Consider the following 23,157-nt stretch of genomic DNA (forward strand, 5'->3'; position numbering starts at 1 on the left):
AGGCAAACATATTTGGTACACTTTGACCTGTGAATCCTTGCTGACGAAGAATAGTCGAAACAGGGCCTTGTCCTGATTTTTACTGGAATTTACCTTTATTTGCCTTCAACATTGGGAGTGATTCCCATTTAAACTCCGCATCACATCAATAAAACCTTGTGAAGATTTATTTGAAATCCATCTTCTTTTGGCCTGAGTTCTTGCAATTTATCGTTTATTTCTGGACTTTCCCAAGAACTCCTATTTCTACTAGGGCTCAGAGAACAGGCAAAGGAGAATAGCAGCCTTCAAGACAATGGAGTTTTAACAACTGCTCGATGTGGCAACCTATGCTGATTCATTAGGACAAGTCATGCTGTCAGTAGAAGCAAAAGATTTTTAAAAAGGAAACCTGGAAGAATGCTGAGCAGCCAATAGGTGTCCCCTTTGAGCTGCTGTGAGGAGTTCAGAACAGCATGTTTTTGCAGCTTCTTGGTTCAAAGGTAGCTCAGTCTCCAAATGATACGGTCAACAACATCTTAGCAACCCCATTTATATACTCAGTGCAGGTTGGGGATCAACTGACTTGCATGGGAGATGAAATGGGCTGCAACAAGGTTGAAGAGAGACAGAATACATAACAGATTGCAGCTCTTAGTGCTGAGTGGGGCCTGCTGGAAACTGAGCTTTTTTCCCCGTGGCCTGTGCAAACCCACCTTCCGTTCTGTTCTTGCTCACACTAGAGTGTGACAAAGACACTGAACCTAGGAACTGACTTGACGTATTTATTTTTATTTTGCATTGTGCTTGTGGCTGAGTAGGTGTGACAGCTAAGCTCAATGTGCAGCTACTTAAAGCAGTTTGCAATCCAGTTTATGCAGCGGAACAGGAAGTTTGTTGGATTCACAGAGATCAAAACCTCACATGGGGTGGCTTATGACCCTAAGGGAGACTTAAGAGCAAGAATTTGAAAGGAAGGTGCAGAGTAAGCAATGGACTGAGAGATGAAGGGATCAGTGGAGAATGAGGTTTGAGGACATTTCCTCCTTTAGTAGCAGCCCATTTGGTTTCCATGTTAGGTGCAGAGGAGGGATCCTCACTTGCCAACTTGAAATTCCTGATCACCTATGGCAGGCATCCCCAAACTGCGGCCCTCCAGATGTTTTGGCCTACAACTCCCATGATCCCTAGCTAACAGGATCAGTGGTCCGGGATGATGGGGATTGTAGTTCAAAACATCTGGAGGGTCGAAGTTTGGGGATGCCTGACCTATGGTTACCGGACTAGTATTTAAATGCAAATCTCTTTGTGTGGGTGTTTTGAAAACAACAACAACAACCCCAATATCTTTATTAAATACTGTATGATCAAACGAAAAAGGGAAAGGCAAGGTTTAATATCTCCAGAACTCTGTAGAATGTGGTCTCCCTAATAATAGAGGTCTTGTTTTCTTGATTGTGATTGAATTGATGTGCTTAATCCCCCTTTTGAGCTTCTGTTCTTGTGCTACTTGCCCTTCTAGCTTTTATTTGAAGTGTTTTTGGTTTGCTGTTTGCCATGTTAGAAAACTCCAATACAATATACGTTATAATAATAATAATTCCAGAACGGTTGAATGTGAAAGGAGCAACAACATCTGCGAGGCACTTGAGATGAAGAGGGGCAATACCATGGGGAAAGAGAATGTGAAATGCTATGGAGACTGCTGAGGGACAGGGTAGAGCAGGCATCCCCAAACTGTGGCCCTCCAGATGTTTTGGCCTACAACTCCCACGATCCCTAGCTAACAGGACCAGTTGTCAGGGATGATGGGAATTGTAGTCCAAAACATCTGGAGGGCCGAAGTTTGGGGGTGCCTGGGGTAGAAGGAGGAAGTGGAACAAAGTAGGCTGTGGCCTGAAAAAGCATAAGTCTGAGGAAATTATTATTTTTTGAGTGGAGACATGAAGAACAGCAGAACCAAGGGGAAAGTGGGACTGAGGCAGAATTACACATAAGGGGTTAGAGGTAGGAGAAGTTGTGCTTTCTTGAAGGAAGTGGACGGGCAAGGGGAGGAACTGGAGATTGGGGTAGCGATAGGTTTCCTTTGAGGAGAATTTATCGACCCGAATATTGGAATTTTACCACAGACCTGGCCATCTTATGGTGGGGCCCCCAGTGTGGACTAGGAAGCAGTGAGCGATGGTGGGGGCTGAATGTCACAGACTTGCTTTGAAGTAGCCAGCGCATACTTTGGCTCTAGACTTCTACCATTCATGTACACTCGCATACAAAATACCCACCAGTATCATGGGCAGGTTGGTGTTGTGGGGAGGGCTTTTTACTATGAAGACTTCCAGCAGAAACAGTTTGCCCCATACACGAAGTTTTATTGCGCTTCCCTGAAGGATCTCTGACAGTGAGGGTTAGGTTGCACAGAGTCAGGGATCCTTGGCAATTTTTTGCCCTTAGGACGGTAGCATTCCCTCCTCCCTCAGGACTCGACGGTTGCCATTGGCGACTCTTCCTGTTCCCTGCCTCAATTATTTCAGCTACTGGAAATCAAGCCACACCACATCCACTTAGCCCCATCTTGAGTTCTCTGTTTTGGTCATGGTAGGGGCAGGCTGTGTGAGAAAAGAGACCACTTCCCTTTTTGGTGCCTTGCTACTTTTGTGTAACGATATACCGTTCCTCACACGTTTAAGTCCTCAGATATATGCGAATTTATCTCGGGTAAATTTCAAGGATTTCAAGCCCCCTTCAGCCAGGAGAGTTGTCCTAAAAAAATATATGAAGAAAATGGCCTCAGTCAGAGGGAGCCCCTCTCTGAACTTTAGTCACAATATCTCAATGCTCTCCATGGAAGCCAGTAATCCGATAAAGGTTTATGTCTTTGTGGCCTGTCCTGTTACGGTGCGAATGGCTGGCTCCCGTTGACCACAGTTTATCAGGGCTTCCACACCTGTAACCAGTACGAAGTGGTGGAGTAATGTTCTTACTACCGCTAACTCCAACCCACCTGCTTCTTCCCAGTTTCTCTCATTCTCCTCAGGAAAGAAGAACGAGAGAAGCGGTTTGGGACGCAGGCAGGCACATGAATGAGCTGTGTCTGCCTCCCTGCCTCTCTATCTCCTCACAAGGGGCCATTGCATTTCCTGAGGAAAAAAACAAGTCAGTCGGTCAGTCAGTCAGTTGCATGCATGAGCTCAGAGGCCCAGCTGTTTGAGCATCATGGCGTCCTTCAGAAATATGCTCCAGTTGCTGCACTCTGTGACTGGGCCTCCAAGCTCGTGTGTGTTCCTACCCGCCTTCCATTCTTTTAGGGAATAGTAGGAACAGCTGCAGAGCAAAACCCAGGCAACATCAAGGCAGGGTCTGCTTGATGCACCCTTCCTTCTGCTCACAACCTGGCCCCTGTGATCTTGGGCCAGGTGAACTCTCTTTCCCACCTTTATTCTGTTCTAGTTGCAATGGGATCTCCTCCACAATATCCCTCCTATTCCTACAAATGGCACGGATCAGCTCACAGCGGCTGCTAGACCCCTCTCCTCCTGGTAACATATAACCCCTCTGAAGAAGAAGAAGAGTTTGGATTTGATATCCTGCTTTATCACTACCTGAAGGAGTCTCAAAGCGGCTAACATTCTCCTTTCCCTTCCTCGCCCACAACAAACACTCTGTGAGGTGAGTGGGGCTGAGAGACTTCAGAGAAGTGTGACTAGCCCAAGGTCACCCAGCAGCTGCATGTGGAGGAGCGGGGACGCAAACCCGGTTCACCAGATTACCACTCTTAACCACTACATCACACTGTGCCACTGTTTTTGGTATTCAGCTTGCCATTAGCTGAATCATAACAAGGTTTGATTCTCTCCACCCCCACCCTTGGCCCCACATATAAGACCCGAACCCTGAGAAAAGACAACCCTAGTCTACATAAAAAGGGTTTCCTACTTAGGCTTAGCTGATCAATTTCATTTTCTGCCTTTCTTCCAGGGACCTTAGGGCAGCATACATAGGGCTACCCCATTCCAGCATTACCACAGTCCTAGATGGTAAAATAGGCTGGGAATGATTTGCCCAAGGCTGCCTAGTGAGCTTGGTGGCTTAGTGGAGACTGAAGGCTGCTTGTGTGGGAACAGACTTTGGCTAGCTGCTGCCAACTGACCAGTAATGGCCAGCAGGTAATTGTTTTCCCGAGTTGCTTCATTGCTTCCAAGTTCTCCAACAGAAGCAATGCAGAAGATAGCACATCTTCTCCTTGAAGACATCTTCTTATATTTTGTGTGTGTTTATAGGTTCGGAGAGGGGCCAGACATAGAACTCGAAGCCTGCACCAGGCCACGAAACTACTACATATTTAGTAAATTCAGTACTGATAGTGCCCTCTTCATTGGCCCATTTCTGCTGTCCTTGAGTGTCCTTCGTGTATTTGATCTAGGTAACATAGGAAGTTTCCTTATACAAGAATCGTATGTCCTTTCTGGCCGTTCTCCCAGCCTTGCCTGGAGATGCCAGGAAATGCAAATTGTGACGTTTGACTCCATCCGTTTAGAAATATTTTTCAACTTTAACATGGACTTGAAGCATCAAACAGGTTGCTAAGCATGGCTGGTAGCTAGTGGATGTACAGAGGACCAGGTTGGAGAAATCAGCTGGTCCTTTGAAAGCCAAGAAATGAGCAAGAGGACCAGAGCTCGACAGGAAACAGATTTTCTGTCTGAACACTGATGAATCTGTCAGAAGGGAGATGCTATCCCTTTGTATATTTTTCTTTGAACATGCCAGGTAGATTTTAGGTCAGAGGCCAATTGCCTAAGCGTTTGTGTGTGTGTGTGGTCGTTTATGAAGCTGACGGCTGTGGTGCAAAGCAGAGCCAGGCTCTAAATGTTGGTTAGAGATCAGCTGATCGACAGGGGGATGATGCGTGGCAGTAATGTTATCCAATCCTTTAAATGAATGAGCAGAAGGGGACCAACCTTTTTTCTCCATGCGGTTCAGCTGTTAGGGGCTGAGTTTCAGGGAGAGGGGGGCTTGAGAGGCGAAGCCGCTCTGTGAAAGTGAGTCACATGGCTTTGAAATTAAAAAGACTGATTAGTAGCTTGTGGGCTAAGGAGTCCCTATGGGCTCCTTTGTGTCTGGGTGTTTCTCTTCGCCTGACCTATCAGCTGCTGACCTTGGCTGCGTTCAGTAAGTCTGCGCCCAAACTCTGCATGGCTTCAGTGTACTTGCTGTGACATTGTGGTGGGGGTGGGGGGGAAGCAGTGTTCTTTTGATCGCAAGGTGGGAGAGTCATGGCTGGGAGAGAGAGAGGCCTTGGCTGCTCTGAAATCAGTTAGCATGCATGTTTTATGTAGGATCTTGGCTGAGTTTCCCCTAAAGGGTGAGGTTGTTTTTGAAAAGGGGAACTCTCTTTTAAACATAGTTTGGTTACTATGTGATCTCACTTCCAAATAAAGTGCAGCATCCAACAAAATAGATTGAAGCTAAGGAGAGAGAGAGAGAAAAAACCCTGCTATTTCTGGAAGGATATTTCCACTCTTGTGTTTCTGTTTTTTTGTTTTACTTTGCCTTGGAGTTTCCTAGCTAGCATTTGAAGTGACAGAGCAGCTCATGCAGGAGGTTTAGCCATCACTAGTTTTGGCTTATTGAATGGATCTGAGCCAGCTTTTTATAGGATTCAGTATCTGAAGAAGTGTGCATGCACACGAAAGCTCATACCAAAATAAAAACTTAGTTGGTCTTTAAGGTGCTGCTGAAGGAATTTTTTTCTATTTAGATAAGATAAAGATACAGACACACACACACACACACCTCAGCAAAGTGATCCAAATCTTCTCCTATGGTTGCCATCCCAGAAATGAAAGAGGGAGGGGCAGGGGAATGAATGATGTCTGTAGCGTTTAGAAGCCACTTAGGGGTATTAAAAAAAGGGGAACTGGGGGCCTTTTCTCACCACCAGTACAGACCCAGGATATTTTGTACCCTCTTCTCTTTAATTAACATAGGATTAAAGAGTCTACTTGGATTGTCTTCTGTGCAAGCTGTGGCTAGTACAACAGTTGTATATCTTGGTTTTTTTAACAGCTTTGAGACCTACATGGTTTAAAGAGGGATAGTTTTTTAAACAACAACAACAACAACAACAACAACAACAAGAAGAAGAAGTATGCAATTATTCAGTATCTCTTCTGAGCCTCAGAGCAAGACTGTTTCACCTTAGGGCAATTCCATTGTTCTGCACATGTTTCCTATCTATTGAGAATGCAATAAGAGTCCCACCGGATCAAACCAGGATCCATCTAGCCTAGCAGCCTCCGTGACAGCTGCAAGGCAATCTGACTTTGGGAAACTGACAAGCAGGGCATGAAATCAACAACCCCTCTCCTGTTCTTTGGCTCCAGCAGCTGGTACTCTGAAGCGGATGTATGTGTATTAGGAGGTGGGACTCTCTCTCTCTCTCTCTCTCTCTCTCTCTCTCTCTCTCTCTCTCTCTCTCTCTCTCTCTCTCTCTCTTTCTGTGTGTGTATGTACATGTACTTACATGGTGCTATAGGCACCTAGGAGCAGAGGATATGAACATGTGTATGCACATGAGCAGGATGTGAAAGTGGTGTAGGAGGTGACAAACCGAAACCCAATTTATCGCTGGTTATTGTCTTGCGTCCTAGCTCAGATGAAAGGGGCAACTTTTTCATGCACACGCTTAAATAAAATGGCCATTACACTGAACGAAGTGACAACTTTTGACGTAGGCTGGGTGTACAGCACGTGTTGCAGGGTAGGAAGGCAGATAGAAGAACCTGCCTTATTCAGAGTTAGAATGATGGCTTGCCTCTATTTCACTGGTCTCCAGTTTGTGGGTCAAGACTCGCTACAGGGTCACAACTTGACCTAAGGTGGTTTACAGCAGTGGCACTACCACCCCACGTGTATATTTGGTGAACCATTAAAATATGGGTACCCCAATGCACATTTGAGTTAAAGGTGAGTCCCAGGTCTGAAGTGGTTGAAGGTGACTGCTGAATCTCTTCCTGCCTTGCATCCAGTTAAGCTTTGAAGGCGGCGGCGGCGGCGGCGGCGGGGGGGGTTATGCATATGTTTCATATATTTGTTTATAAAGTACTGGCTACATGCATGATATTTTACAATGCAAGATAAACACAAAATAATTATTTCTTTTTTTAAAAAATGGACTGCCTCAAGGTTTCTTCTGTTGCTTCCGAATTAGAAATGTGACATTCTAATGTTTTATGTTGAAGAAACATAGAGGAAGGAGGGATGGAAGAGAGAAGGAAAACATGTACCATCAGTTAGACTTAGCTGTAGTTTTTGGATACAGTCATACCTCGGTTTAAGTACGCTATTTCAGTTTGAGTACTTCGTGGACCCGTTTGGAACGAATTAATCCACTTTCCATTACTTTCAATGGGAAAGTTTGCTTCAGGTTAAGTACGCTTTAGGTTAAGTACTCCGCAGACCTGTCTGGAACAGATTAATCCACTTTCCATTACTTCCAATGGGAAAATTCGCTTCAGTTTATGAACGCTTCAGTTTGAGTACTCCGCGGACCCGTCTGGAACGGATTAATCCACTTTCCATTACTTTCAATGGGAAAGTTCGCTTTAGGTTAAGTACGCTTCAGGTTAAGTACAGACTTCCGGAACCAATTGTGTACTTCAACAGAGGTACAGGCAACATTTATGTGGGGGTTATGTTCCAAGGCACTGTACATTTAAGTGAAATTGTGTATATTGGCAACACCACTGAGAAAGCTTGCAAACGCCCTCTAAACTTCCTTGCTCAAACCTCAACTCTCCATAGGCTTCAGAGGTTAGTGCGAAGGATCCTGAGAGTTAATATTGTATATTCTATCTTCACAGCAACCCTGTGAGGTGGGTTAAGCTGAGGGGGACCTTGGACCCGCCACACACACACTTCATGCCTAATCAGTCTACCTCACAGGGTTGTTGTGAGGATGAAGGTGGGAGTAAGAGCACAGTGCCCGCTACCTTGAGCTTCTCGAAGGAAAGGTGGGGCGTAAATAATTGGGGGCTATGCAGAAGAGGAAGGTGGGCTTTGAAAGAACAGTGAGCGGTAGTACCATGTCAGTATTTGAGGAAGGGAGATTTGGGGTGAAAAGGCAGGAAGGGAGAATTGATAGAGTTGTTTGAGAGCAGGTGAGAGCAGAAAATAGCTCAGGCTTTTTAGTGACAAAAATAGAAATATTAATAGCATAAATAACAAGGGAGTGAAATTACTAGGTGGAGAAACTGCTCCAGCTTCGTAGAACCCCAGTACCTTTCAATCTCTGCAGCATAGCTCTTTTCACCTGTCTTTTGGTGAGACGCTAGTCGGACTGGTGTGCGTGCAGGCTCAGAATTTAACAGCGTAGCTTCTCTGATCCATTAGTTAGGTCTGTCAGTAAAAAAAGAAAAAAGAAATTCCACAGCCCTTTGCATTCCTGCTAGTTAACTCTGCTGTTCTCAGCTGTCTGCTAGTGTGTGATAGCTGCAATCACTTGCACTGAAATTCAGGGTTCTCCTTTCTCTCCCCCCCCCCCTCCAAACTTGGTGCGACCACTAGGAATTTTGGTGACCGAGCTGGTAAAGAAGCTGATTTGTAAAGTGGAAAGGTTAGTTTGCTGGAGCTGCTAGTGTTTTTTTATTTATTTATTTAAAGAGTTCTGCAGCCGGCAAGTATGAGACGTTTATATTCCATAATGCCACCCCCGCCCCCTTTCGGGGGGGGGGGAACAACAACACCTGTATTTGAAAATGAATTGTAAATGCTGTATTCTTGGAGCAGCTGTTTCTCTCTTCTAGAGGACAGGATTTAATCCAGAAGCAATTGCAGAAATAGCTTGAACTACTCTTTGTTCTGGTCTCCAAGTGGTTAAAGGGAATGTTAAAAGGGGGGGGGGGGTTCAGGACTGACTTCATTGTATATTGTGCTTGTTTGAAGCAGGTCGGTTGGAGGGATGTTATGTTAAGGAACTAGGAAGAAGGGGAAGGAAGTCCTTAAATTTGTTTTAAGTTTTGATTCCTGCTCCCCAAGGGATGCACAAAAGCAGAAACTTGTATATGATGTGTGTTTATTCCTCTTTCTGAAGCATGAGAAGGTATCGGTGGAGAGAAAAAGAATTGCTGAGCAGATAGAATGCACTGATAACACGTTTGTCAAGGGCATAGTTACCGGCTGACCATTTTCCAAGCCAGGTAATTAGATATTTCCCTACTTCTTTTTCAGTTAACTGTGATTTAGCGGGGGGGGGGGGGGAGATGCAATTTTACTCTGAGAATCAGCCTAAGACCTGCTGCTTTTGAAAATCAAGTTTGTGACTATAAAGTCAAGAACTGTGTCTATATCTAGCAATGCATTAACAATGCATTGTGAGATAATTAAAATGTTATTCTCCCTCCACCGATTAAGGTTGCATTAAGGATTAAACACCATTGGAGATAGTGTGACTTAACCACTTTGAGGTTGAATATAAATCCTTGTGTTTATATACAGTTAATTAAGATGAATCATTAGGGATTAGTGAGCCTACCAAGGCCCATAATTACCTTTAGGGTTGCCAGACTCAATAGAGGACAGGACTTCTGTGCCTTTAATTGCCCTGCTCTCTTTTGAGTCTGGAAACCTTAAAGAGAAACCAGCAGACCCTTTGCTTGGAAATTAAACAAAGGGTTTGCTGGTTTCTCTTTAAGGTTTTCAGACTCAAAAGAGATGAGGGCAATTAAGGGCACAGAAGTCCCGTCCTCTATTGAGTCTGGCAACCCTAATTACCTTCTACTATTTACCTGGGCCTAAGATGCCATGAATTCTCCTTTTAGCTGAACTCTGATAGCCTGCTGATAGATTTCAATAAGCTTGACCCCGTAATGCTATACAGCCTTATATTGCCCCACCGATTGTAAATTAAATCAAACCTTAAATTCTTCTTCAGAATTTAAACAGTTACCTTGTTTTTCTTATGATTGAGAGATGCACAATGTATACATGATGAAGTTCCTGCGCATACAGACGCAATTCCATTTTGGGAATAGTGGTGCAAATGGTACAGAGGCTGTTCATGAAAACAAGGATTTGTTTTATGCATGATTCTATCAAAACTTTCAAAAATTAGATTTTAAGGAGCAGCAAACTGTCATTATCAGTAAAATATCAAACAAACTGCCCATTGTAGCAAGGGTTTTGTTTATTGGTTTAATCCTGCTTTCATGCATGGGATAGCCTTGATCCTCTTATCATAGTTATCCCATAAAGTTAGGCTTTGGGTCCACTAATCTGGACACCCACTAAGGTGCTTGAGAGTGTGTGGCTGGACTTTATAGATGTACCTGGATGTAACAGAGTACCTGCCACTCTGGGCAGCTCCCAACAAAATGTTAAAAACATGATAAAACCTCAAACATTAAAAACTTCCCTGTACAAGGCTGCCTTCAGGTGTCTTCTAAAAGTCGTATAGTTGTTTATCTGTTTGACATATGAAGGGAGGGCGTTCCACAGAGCAGGGTGCCACTACTGAGAAGGCCCTCTGCCTGGTTCCCTGTAACTTTACTTCTTGCAGTGAGGGAACCGCCAGAAATATAAATAAGTAATCTGCACATTGATTGAGGATTTTCTCCTGTTTTACTTGCTGGCTGCTAATTGAAACCAGTGCTTTAAAATGTTTACATATATATATTTGTCAGAGAGAAAGCAGAGGAAGGGAAGAGGATGTTGTCTCTTCCAACTCTATGATTCTATGTTGGCGTAGTGAGTCCATGATGCTCTTGGGCTACAGCAAAGCAGACATTCCTCAGCTGTGCACCAGCACACCTTAGTACAGGCATCCCCAAACTGCGGCCCTCCAGATGTTTTGGCCTACAACTCCCATGATCCCTAGCTAACAGGACCATTGGTCGGGGAAGATGGGAATTGTAGTCCAAAACATCTGGAGGGCCGAAGTTTGGGGGTGCCTGCCTTAGTATGACTTGACAGAGTCAGATAAGTGCTGTGGGAAATAAGTAGGTTAGTATCAAATGTTATTTCAGCCACAGACCAGCATAAAATAAAACATACGGATAAACTGAACATAATAATAATAATAATAATAATAATAATAATAATAATAATAATAATAATATACCCCGCCCATCTGGCCAGGTCCCGCCCGCCACTCTGGGCGGCTTCCAACACACATTAAAATACATTAAAATATCACAGATTAAAAACTTCCCTAAACAGGGCTCCCTTTAGGTGTTTTCTAAATGTCAGATAGTTGTTTATCTCCTTGACCTCCTATGGAAGGGCGTTCCACAGGGCGGGTGCCACTACCGAGAAGGCCCTCTGCCTGGTTCCCTGTAGCTTTGCTTCTCGCAGTGAGGGAACCGCCAGAAGGCCCTCGGCGCTGGATGTCAGTGTCCGGGCTGAACGATGGGGGTGGAGGCGCTCCTTCAGGTATATAGGACCAAGGCTTAAAACAGGTAAGGAATAAAAACTAGTCATTGAAAGTTGATTATATCATGCATATTTAAAAAGATAGAAACAGAGACAAACAGTTAAAAGCGACTATAAGGGAGGGAGCGTGAAGATCTTGCATTTTGGGCCTAGATTGTGTTAAATAATGAAGGGATCCCAAGAGGCGCTGCTTATCCCAATTGTCTCCTCTTAGTGCAGGTAATTCTGCTGTGTGTTTCATCAGGTTCAGTGCCCAAATTATCTAAGTTACCATTTGAAATATTGCAATACAGGTAAGACTTTATATTGGCAACATTATTTAAACATGCACCCTAAAAGCAAACACGTTGCCTATAAGAGTGTAGTGTACCAACAATAAAAAAACAAAACAAAACAAAAACAAAACAAAAAACACAGATGTGCCCCAGCTACCAGAATGCTGGAAACACAGCAATAAGGAGTTAAGTTAAATCTGTCCACCTCAGATTTAGCCTGCTTTTTTCTGCAGCAGCATACAGTAGGCAACCTTTGAGCCTTACAAACAACCCTTTGAGGTAGGTTTGCTTAGCCTGAGACACAGACACTTCACTATAGCAACTCAGCTTGCTTCCTATTAGACTTGAGGCTTTTCAGCTGCGAATGAGAATGCTTTGTAAGCCAGAATGCGTAAGTTATTTTAAAGGAAACCTATTAACTGTTCCTTTGCAGTGTGCTGAGTTCAGCAGGTTGGTGCTGTTCTTTCCTCTCTCCCTCCCTGTCCCCTCCTTGTCATTGCCTTTTTTCATGGTTCCTTGGCAGATTTCCACTGAGTAAGTGAATGAATGGCACAGAAGTTCTGTTCCTAGGCTGATTGGCGCAGAGGGACTTTGCAGCATTATTCTGGAGTTGTGTGTGGGAGCAGCTGGGTCACTCCTATCACAGAAGCGTGAGCTGCTTCAAAGCATACCTTTTGAAGGCCTTTCTGATGTAGGACTTCAAAGTGCAGCAGCGAATGATGTGTAAGCCAGGTTAATGCAGGGTAATGCAGTTTATCAAATACTGAGAGTGGGGATTTGTTTACTGTCTTGATTCTTTTTTCAAGATAAAAAGTTAATTAACAAAGAAATCATTGCTTAGCATCTGATAAATTCCCACCCTATGCAGAAGTCTCCTCAGTCTGTCATGTTGATTGTCACATGCGACATTCTTACGCATATGGTGTTCTATCTGTATGCTGCAACTGTTGGTAGGATATTTGCAACTAAAGATAAATTGCAGGGTGTGTTCTTTCAATCTTTTATATGAAACAAGTTTCAAGTTCATCATTTTGAAAGCAGAACTTTATTTTTGCCATGAGAGCTGTTCTGAGAATATTCACACTGATCAGAGGCATTCAGATGTTTTTCAGACCAATCCAAAAAAATGAAACAAAAAATAAACAAACAAAGAGAGAGAGAACTGTCCTTCATAACACTATGCGTTGACTGATTGTGAGGGGGAAATACTACACAATTTTTGGAAGGCAAAGATGCAGAGCTAGATGGTTGCAAGCTTTGACCTGGCCACTGATTAAAAATCTGGATGTCTAAAACTTTGAGGGGATCAGCAGTTGTTTTTAGTTTTTTTCAGCATTTTTTTTTTACTGTAATTAAATTTTTATAAAGATGCCTTTAACACTTTTTATCCAGCCTTTCCACCTTGTTTTATAACATTTTTTTCAAAGATGATGTGTCCCCAGAACAGGGGAAAGCAAGGGAGGGGGTTATCAAGGACACATGTCTGTATCATAGCTATCAAGTTCTCCCTTTTTAAAAGGGAAATTCCCTCATGCTGAATAGGCTTCCTCACAAGAAAAGGGAAAACTTGACAGCTATGGTCTGTATACACATCTATACTAGGAAGTAAATATACACATTCAGGACTGGACATGCTAGCATCCAGTTATCAAAGAGTTCCATATGGGCTAGTCTTCCGTATTGGTTTCTATTCACTCTGCCAAATGGGCAAAAAACTCCTTTACTACTCTGTTGCTTCTGTCTCTTTCTGGTTGAGTACAGAGGCGTAGTAGGATCATAGAATTGTAGAGTTGGAAGGGACCCCAGGGTTCATCTAGTCCAACCCCCACTCCATTTCTTCTCCACTCCACCGAGAAGCGGAGAGAAGCAGTTCCAAATCTGAATCTGCCCTTCATTCTTCCACCAGGCTGAAGTGTAAGACAAATGAGCTCTTCCATACCCACTTCAATTCTCAGGCACTCCAGCAATGAAGAAGCCAACCTGAAATAATCGTATCTTCATGGGCATTTTTGCAGCATTGCAAATAGCATCTCAGTTAGCCAAAATGCAAATCCACTCATTTATTTATTCTGTGTGGGCTGATTCCTGGGACAATGCAAATGTGTATTCTGTTATTGCTGGCCGTAATCCAAGCGCCTGGCTCCTGGCAGCAACACTGAGCGATGGCCACACAGTGCTATAGTGGCCGCGGCGGCAACAAAGGCATGTTTTTCAGGCCGCTTTACAAGCGTTGCAGCCTGTCAGCCCATATGAACAGGTGGCAGACTTTTCGTTGTTGTTATTCTTTTGCATTTGGTGCTACGAGGCACCTAGATATTTGATGCTGGCCCCTAGGAATGTGTCGGTGTGGGTTTTCTATGCATTGCTACCTCCCAGGAATTCCAAACATTTTCCCAGTCCTGGATTATAGATATAAACACCAAGGTGCCTGGTAAGTAACCAGACTCCCTAGAACTCACATCCTGCTTGTGAGATTCCCAGAAGCATCTGTTGGATTCCTGTTAGAAATGGAAAGCTGGGTTAGATGTATTTATATTCAGAAATACAAATTTATGCGAGGCGTTCCAGTTCTCTCACTGTGGGCTTTCCCCCATCCCTTATTTTATCATACTTGCATTCCACATTTTGCCCAAGGAGCTCAGGGTAGTGTGCCCCTTATTTATACATACAACAACCTTGTGATGTAGGTAGAGAAAATAGAGCTTTGCCCAGAAACTTTGAATGCAGGCCTCTAAAGTTCAGATCCAGTGTGCCATGCTAGAGAGTATTCTCAAAACAAAAAGGAATAGTTTAAATGATTTCCACAGTGTATGTATATTTATTTGAAAATTTGTAGACTACCCTTCTAATGTGTGTGCATATTGGCATTGCTTGCGTCAAATAAAATAATGTGATTTCATGGTAAGTTCACCACAGAAAATATATGCTGGAAGAGAAAAGTTATCACCAAACAGCAGAAGATTGTAAGGGAAAGGAGATTCCAGCTAAACATCCGGAAGAACTTTCTGGCAGTAAAAGCTGTTTGATAGAGGAACACACCCCCTTGGAGGTTTTTTTGGCAGAGGTTGAATGGCCACCTGTCATGTAGTTGAGATTCCTGTGATGTAGGGGTTAAAAGGTAAAGGTACCCCGACCGTTGGGTCTAGTCGCGGACGACTCTCGGGTTGCGCGCTCATCTTGCTCTATAACCAGAGGGAGCCGGCGTTTGTCTGCAGACAGCTTCTGGGTCATGTGGCCAACATGACTAAGCCGCTTCTGGCGAACCAGAGCAGCTCACGGAAATGCCGTTCACCTTCCTGCCGGAGCACTTTGATGTACTTTCGAACTGCTAGGTTGGCAGGAGCTGGGACCGAACAACAGGAGCTTGTGATGGATCCCCCCCTCACTGCTTTAGCATCAGAGGCTCTCCCTGTGCTTCTCTACAAACAGGAGAAAAAACCTCGAGTGTCCAAATTGGACTTGTCTCCAGAGTACCTCAGGCGCTGCGTTCGAAACCTATTGCCACCAGTGGGATGTTCCTCCCATGTATCCCTACTGCTACAGTGTGCCTCTCCCTTAGGCAACTATGTGACTCCTTCGGCTTCGCTAACCAGCCCTTTGTATGACAGGAGAAAAAGCAAACAGTTTCCTCTTCCCCAGGAAGGCTTTGTTCTCCCCTCTTTGTCACACCTCTGAAGGTACTGAGACACTGCTGAGTCAGTGAATGTTTAAGCACATTTAACTTTATTATTTAACTTATAAACATGAATTTCTTTGCTTCTTAAAAGCACATATCTTCTTTTTATTTAACACAGACTTGTTACTACAGCTCCTGCATCCCTCTCTAACACTCTACTCTCCAACTGCCAACTCCCAACTGCCAACTGCCATTTAGAATGCCCTCTAGCTCCGCCTCCCAAGGAACACCTGCCTATAATGGGAGTGATAGATTAACCCATGATGAACTGGAATCATCATCAGGCACTATTCCGCCACAGAGCTCACCCTGTCGCGGGGATTCGAACTGCCGACCTTCTGATCGGCAAGCCCTAGGCTCTGTGGTTTAGACCACAGTGCCACCCGCGTCAATGTAGGGGTTAGGACTAGGTTGTCATCAGGGTCCCTTCTAAATCTACAATTCTATGATTCCAATGGCTCAGCTGTTGAGTGGTCAGGTGAGCATTGCTGCCCCCCCCATGGTCTTGCATTGGTCTGGGCCTTTAGATGTCACTTACACAAGCGTGTCCAAATAAGTCACACCCACTATGGAACAGAATTCCTTGTGATGTAATTTCTGCAGAATGCCACCCGTCTGGAATGTCCAGAGGAATTTCCTCAAGTCATGTGGGGGGGTGCATGGCAGACATAGATTTCAGCCATCTTGACATGGCAATGATAGAGACCTTTCCCCCCTTCTCTGAACTTCCTGGTGCACACCAGTACCAATTTGGGTTTCCTATAAACTAACGAGAGGGGATCTCCTAGCTCGCCTCCCTGAAGAGAGAGCACTGCGTATTGCCAGTACATGGGCACACTGTGTGTGTGCCCAGTGCTTAATCTTTGTTTTGGAGGAATGAGAAAACATGAACAAGCCGGTGACGTGGATGGCTCTAATGGGAGATTGAACAGGTATGATAAGATCGGTGCCAAAGTTGAATAAGGGCCATGGTTTGATATAACTCGCCCATACTAGGTGCTATTAGAATGGCCTTCAGTGGTTGACAAATATAACCAGAATTTGAGGAAGGGCAAAGGAAGCTCAAGTGAAGAAACTGCTACCTGTGTCCTAAACAGGGAATTGTCTAGAATTATCCTCACTATTAGCATGCAAACTTTTTCTTATTGTATTAGTTTGCTTTATGCAAAACAAAACAAAACCAGAAAGTCTCAAAGTGACTTAACAGGATAGAACGCAAACAGATATTTAAAGACTATTGGGACAACCCTTGCTTATTGTTTGATGTAGACTTCTTTTGCTGTTAAAAAGGATATTCCCCTCCCCAGTTCCCTTAATATTCCCGTTTGTTTCATAGCAATGCAAGATTGGAATGTACAACGGCGCCAGATGCCGTAGGGGACATGGGAAGCAACGATTTCCTGGAGAAAGATGGCCACGAAAACCTGGGTCACGACTTCATCAATGGGACCACCAGCGGCAATGTGGAAGCAGCCCGGAGGCTGGCAAAGCGCCTATATCATCTGGATCGATTCAAGCGGTCTGATGTAGCGAAGCACTTGGGGAAAAAGTAAGGATCTGGCTTTCTATCTCAAAGGGTGTTCATGTTGCATCTGCAGAATGATTTTTTTAAAAAATGAAAAGTTCACTTTTTACTAATGTGGCTTGTTTCTTTTTCTTCTTTCTTTTCCTGTGTCTTAAGCAATGAGTTCAGCAAACTTGTCGCTGAGGAATACCTCAAGTTCTTTGATTTCACAGGCATGTCTTTGGATCACTCACTCAGGTAGGAAATCTCGGTGTCTTTTCCTGGGTTGTGTCTCATCCACTGATAATCCTATATGTTCTCCCCTTTTTAAGGTGTGCCTTCTCACTCTAAGGTGGGTTGGCACGATTGCCCCTGACCCACCCAGCAGCAACAAGCCTCTTCCCACTCTGGCCTGACATGCCTACATGCATTGAATATAATGCATAATCCTGCACACCTAGGCCTTGCTAGCCCATAATCCAGACCTGGCAAGGCACCAGCATGGATTCTAGTGTTTTGCATCTATGCATGGACTATTTGTCGACCCTCTGACCTTCCCATCTCTTGGTTATCGGGAAGCCCCCAGGTTTGCATGGCAGGTATTGAACTTGGGGGTTTGTAAATGCAGAGTGTGTTTCTTATGACTGAGCTATGATTCCTTCCCTGCGTATGCATTTCTTATCCAAGCTGGGGCTTGGAGCAGAATGGTCAGAAATGAGCAGGAGCTGGAATCTGGCAGACATGATCTGTCAGTCCCTCTTTGCTTTTTTAAAGAAACCACAGATAGGTCTGCATTCTCTGTGCTTTGTAATTCTTGACTGGTGAAGACTTGAAACCCATGAAACACCTTCCTGAACCCCAAATGAGCTTTATCTTTTTAAGAAAGGGAAAAAGAAATGGGGAAGGGAGAGAATAATAGCAAATTTGGAAAGGCTTGCCATTGTGTGATCTAAAGACTGAGGGAGACAAGATGTAACAAGATCTCTTATGAAATATATATAGGGAGGGGAGATGAGAGACCCTAGCAGCTGTGTTACCTTAAAAAATATACAGCTATTTGGATTAGCTGGATTTAGGAATGTGTATCTGAACAGTGTGTTCTCTCTACTGGAAGGAAGATTTAAAGGAAGCTCAGCACCCAGCATGCCCTAAGTGTGTGCAAGAAAGATAGGACTACATTTGGAGAAAAAGTAACCACAGCCAGTCCTAGCCCCATCCCTCAAATGTCTGGGGTGCAAGAAGTGTAACAGTGGTTTACACAATCTCTCATTTTTGTGGGGGTTGTATTGGGGTTGTTTTTTCCTTTGCCTCCCCCACCCCGCTTACTGCAACACATTTATTGAGAAGCATCACATTCTGAGGCTGGAAACAGGTAGCAGTTTTTTAAAAGTGGTTTGAGAGAGATAGTACATTCCATTGTGTTTATATATCTAATTTTTCTCCCACTGTTTCCTCTGCTGAAACAGCTTCTACAAGTTTTTGGAACAATATTAAAAACCTGCAATATTTGTTTGACAAGGTTGGGGTAAAAGTGGGAGCATACCAGTGCAAGTAGATGAATAGGTACCACTGTGGCAGGAAGGTAAATGGCGTTTCCATGCGCTCTGTCTTCCGTCACAGAGTTCTGTTGCACCAGAAGCACTTCAGTCATGCTGGCCACACGACCCAGAAAGCTGTCTGTGGACAAATGCCAGCTCCCTCGGCCTGAAAGTGGAGACTAGCGCTGCATCCTGTAGTTGATTTTCGACTGGACTTAACCGTCCAGGAGTCCTTTACCTTTTCACTTTACAAAAGTTGGATAATGTGTGGTTGCTCTTTTGAACCATATTCATTTCTCTGAAAATGCTGTCCTCTGTTTCCAACCTCAGTACAAACATCTTTAAAGGCTACAGAAATTTCTGGTCATTGACTGTAGTAAAATGACTTGACTTGACTCTTTAAAGGCTGGTTTAACTCCCCCCCTCCTCTTTTTACATTTTTTCTCAGGACATTCTTCAAAGCCTTTTCTCTTATTGGAGAAACTCAGGAAAGAGAGCGAGTTTTAGTTCATTTCTCCAACAGATACTACCAGTGCAACCCAAATGCCATTTCCACACAAGGTAATTTTACCTCCATTGCTTTTAAAACATTTCCATTCCTACCTTCCCTCAGGCAGAATTCAAGGTGGCTAGCAACAGTAGAAAAATTAAAACAACACCACAGTAATGCAAAGATAATAATGCAGGAAAGACAACAAAGTCAAGGGGAAACAAACACACCCATTCAAAGCAATTCCCAGTAAAATTAGAACAATTTCCCAGCGAAGCGTAAACACACTGAAGGCCACAGTTTGACTTTGGCACTTGTCAGATCAAACGGCCACTGTGACTGCAACTGAGTCACTCCAGCCTTTTGAGATTTAGTCGGGGAACAAAGGAAACCTAGTAAACTCAAAGCAATAAGGCAAGATAGAATATGCTATTTGTTGTCAGGTTCAAGAATTGGTTAGGATTAGTGTTAGGTAGTTCCATTTACAGGAGGGAGATACCTGGATAGCAGCCACCCCCAGCCTGATGCCCTCTAGATGTTTTGGGCTACAGCAATCCCAGCCAGCATCTGAAGAGCTCTGGCTTGGGAAATGATTAATAATAATACATAATATTTGGGTGTTGAATGCCCTTGTCTCCTGCTCACAGCTCCATATCTTCTGCCACATTCCTTGATGTATGTGTGTGGACCAGCTTCTTTCTCTCTCTACGAGGAATGTATTTTAAAGAGGTGGGCTGCTAGTGTGTGCTGAACTCTGCCCCTGCCCCTGTGCTTTTGCCCTGTATGTAGCTCCTTGGTCTCAGGTGCTTTTGTCCCAGCTAGGTTCAATGGAGCAAAAAAGTACCAGGGTGGTTGGACTGTGCAGCATATAATCAGCAGGTGTGGACAGGTTCTGCACCACCTGATTTTGTGCCTCATTGCAGCCATTTGTTGTACAGGTGACCTAAGGGAGCACACCCAAACCTCTAGATGTGTTTCAGTCACTGTCACATGCAGTCTGAGCTAAAAAGCTGAACAAAGAGCCACATTTAAAACTTGCCTCTACTATGAACTCAGTGCAGGACTCTAATCAAATCCAATTGAATCTCCCCACTCCCCACGCCTGTAGTGGGTAAACAGCAGCAGCAGCAGCAACAACGATAGTAATAGTACTGGTCTGCCTCACAAGACTTACTGAGAAAAATAAAAAATTCCTTCCAGTAGCACCTTAGAGACCAACTAAGTTTGTCATTGGTATGAGCTTTCGTGTGCATAAGAATAAGAATTTATTATTTATATCCCGCCCATCTGGCTGGGTTTCCCCAGCCCCTCTGGGCGGCTTCCAACAGAAATATTAAAATACAATAATCTATTAAACATTAAAAGCTTCCCTAAACAGGGCTGCCTTCAGATGTCCTCTAAAAGCTTGGTAGTTGTTTTTCTCTTTGACATCTGGTGGGAGGGCGTTCCACAGGGCGGGTGCCACTACCAAGAAGGCCCTCTGCCTGGTTCCCTGTAACTTGGCTTCTCGCAGCGAGGGAACCGCCAGAAGCCCCTCGGCGCTGGATCTCAGTGTCCGGGCAGAACGATGGAGGTGAAGACGCTCCTTCAGGTATACTGGACCGAGGCCGCATGCACACTTCTTCAGATACACTGAAACAGAAATCACCAGACCTTTATATATTGTGAGAGGGTGGGGAGGGGTATTACTCAGAAGGGTGGTGGGAATGGGTGATTGACTGATAGGTGTGGTAAACCTGTTGACGACTGTTAACGACTGCAATAGGTCTTACGGGGAAAAACAAGGGGTGAGATGGCTAAATATAGCTTTATCATTTATAATGAGATAAGAATCCAATGTCTTTATTCAGACCAGGTCTCTCCATGGTTTTAAGTTTGCAGTCATTAACAGTCATCAACAGGTTTACCACACCTATCAGTCAATCACCCATACCTACCACCCTTCTGAGTAATACCCCTCCCCACCCTCTCACTATATATAAGGGTCTGGTGACTTCTGTTTCAGTGTATCTGAAGAAGTGTGCATGCACACGAAAGCTCATACCAATGACAAACTTAGTTGGTCTCTAAGGTGCTACTGGAAGGAATTTTTTAATTTTGTTTCGACTACGTCAGACCAACACGGCTACCTACCTGAGATAAAATTAACACCCTAAAGCACTATAGAAATGCTATACTGTCCATGAAGCATTATATCTTGTCTCACTTCTCTCTCCTCCTTTGCCACCAAAGGCTTTCCTGAGCCTTTCTGGTCCCATCTTACCTGTCTCTCTTCTGCCACTCTGGCTGTCCTTTGGCTGATCTCTGACCCTCCATTCCCTGCTCCTGCTTTGCTCTGCTATTCAGTATAGGTGGTGATGAGGATATGCCAAAGGCAATGTTGATCTCCATTTATCTGTAGCCTATCCTACATTACCAGGGACGCAGGTGGCGCAGTGGTCTAAACCACTTAACTCTTGGGCTTGCTGATCAGAAGGTCAGCAGTTCAAATCCCTGTGACGGGATGAGCTCCCGTTGCTCTGTCGCAGCTCTTGCCAAGCTAGCAGTTCAAAAGCACATTAGTGCAAGTAGATAAATAGGTACTGCTCCGGCGGGAAGGTAAACAGCGTTTCCATGCGTTCTGGTTTCCGTCACGGTCTCCCATTGTGCCAGAAGCGGTTTAGTCATGCTGGCCACATGACCCGGAAAGCTGTCTATGAACAAATGCCGGCTCCCTCAGCCTGAAAGCGAGATGAGCGCCACAACACCATAGTCGCCTTTGACTGGACTTAACCGTCCAGGGGTCCTTTACCCTTACCTTTTATCTATCCTACATTACTATCAAAAGCATATCCCACTTTCCTTTGCCCCCATGGACTCTTATCCAGGTACTGATCACATTCACACCTTGGTTTCACAAGTCCTACAGTACAGTATTGGGATACCCACAGACTATTTATCTGTAAATTGTTGCAGTAATCTCTGAAGGAAACAGTAGTGAGCACTAATGATCTATAACATGTAGCTCCAGAGGCAGTTTGTCTCTCATTTCTAGATGCTGGAAATAAACAACATGGGGTGACTGTTATTGATGTGCCCTGCTTAGGAGCTTCCCCACTTGTGCCAGGCACTGTCTCTCAACATAACCTACCTACCTCACAGAGTTGTTGTGAGGATAAAATGGGGAGCTGGAGAGCCACGTTTACTACTTTGAGCTCCCTGGAGAAAAAGGTGGTGTATAAATGTAATAAACAACCAATAAGACATTAAAAAATAAATATGTCCAGCCACTTTGGAGGCAGCGCTGAGCTGATGGAACAAGGCACTTATTTTCTTCTCCAATTATTCCCCCTCCTTTGTGCATTTGCTTTATAAAATTAGGCAGACCCCCCACCCCCACCCCAAGCATCCTGTGATTTAATGTTGTCATTGGGGGAGCAAAACTGGAGAATGAAAAGGAAAGGCAAAGGTAACAAGATGAACAAGTGCAGTTACATAGGCTTCTTTAGTTTCTATTGGAGGAGTGTTGATTAAGGAATTTAGTTAATGGCTTTTGTGATGATGTAGGTTTAAAGACAGGGAGGCAGTGGAAGACTGGAGTGCCTGACATGCTCTGCTCCATGGGGTCATGAAGAGTCGGACATGACTAATCGACTAAACAACAACAGCAAGGTTTAAATACAGGAATTTAATGTGGGGCAGGAACAGAAAGAGGTGGCACCCTGTGGGTGTTCTGCGGGGGTGGGGGTGTTGTGGAAGGTATAAAAAGGGCCAATCCTTTTACATTGAATTTGGGCTAGTCTGGTGTTGGGGACAATGACTTCAGTGAGACTGAATTTGGTTAAAACCATTGGCTTAACTGGACTGTAGATTGGATTGTAAAAAGTCAGACAAAACCTTTGGAAGGTCAGCTTACATGGCTTGAGGTTGATATTCACGGATCTTTGACATTTGTGGAGCTTTTCTTCAAAGTGTTGTTTGGGTCCTAAACTTTAGGAAGTTTCACCTTCCCCCTCTCCAAAAAAAGGAAAAAATTGGGCTAGTTGTTTCTCCCTTCCTCCCTACCAACCCTTATGACTTCATCTCATGAGACGTCTCTCTTGATTAATGTCATGCATTTCTTTATAAGCAAATTGCTTTTGGAAGAAGACGGGAGTGTTAATTAGGCTTCAGGGGGTCCCAACTCAACATGAATCATTCTTTCATAAGCAGATGTGAGTAGTGGGAAGTGTGATTTCTCTCCCCCACCCCACCTGCCTGTGTGACTTTCTGTGTGTCATGCTTGGGGT

At 44.2% G+C, this 23,157-nt stretch overlaps 1 protein-coding gene across 5 annotated transcripts in view; it reads left to right on the forward strand.

The window, feature by feature from the left end:
* LOC118097617 (PH and SEC7 domain-containing protein 3) overlaps positions 1-23,157 on the forward strand; it is a 151,256-nt gene that overhangs the window by 37,465 nt on the left and 90,634 nt on the right. For 2 of the 5 annotated variants that reach the window (XM_035140671.2, XM_035140672.2), the window contains 3 exons: positions 16,694-16,906; positions 17,039-17,119; positions 18,848-18,960. In XM_035140671.2, coding sequence (XP_034996562.2) covers positions 16,694-16,906; positions 17,039-17,119; positions 18,848-18,960 — 407 coding nt within the window. Of the gene's footprint in view, positions 1-4,793; positions 5,149-7,364; positions 8,594-8,885; positions 9,177-16,693; positions 16,907-17,038; positions 17,120-18,847; positions 18,961-23,157 lie in introns of those variants that run through there. The other 3 variants (XM_060268941.1, XM_060268939.1, XM_060268940.1) reach the window with 3 other exon arrangements.

Source organism: Zootoca vivipara, chromosome 16 (assembly GCF_963506605.1).
Source record: "Zootoca vivipara chromosome 16, rZooViv1.1, whole genome shotgun sequence".
NCBI lineage: Eukaryota > Metazoa > Chordata > Lepidosauria > Squamata > Lacertidae > Zootoca > Zootoca vivipara.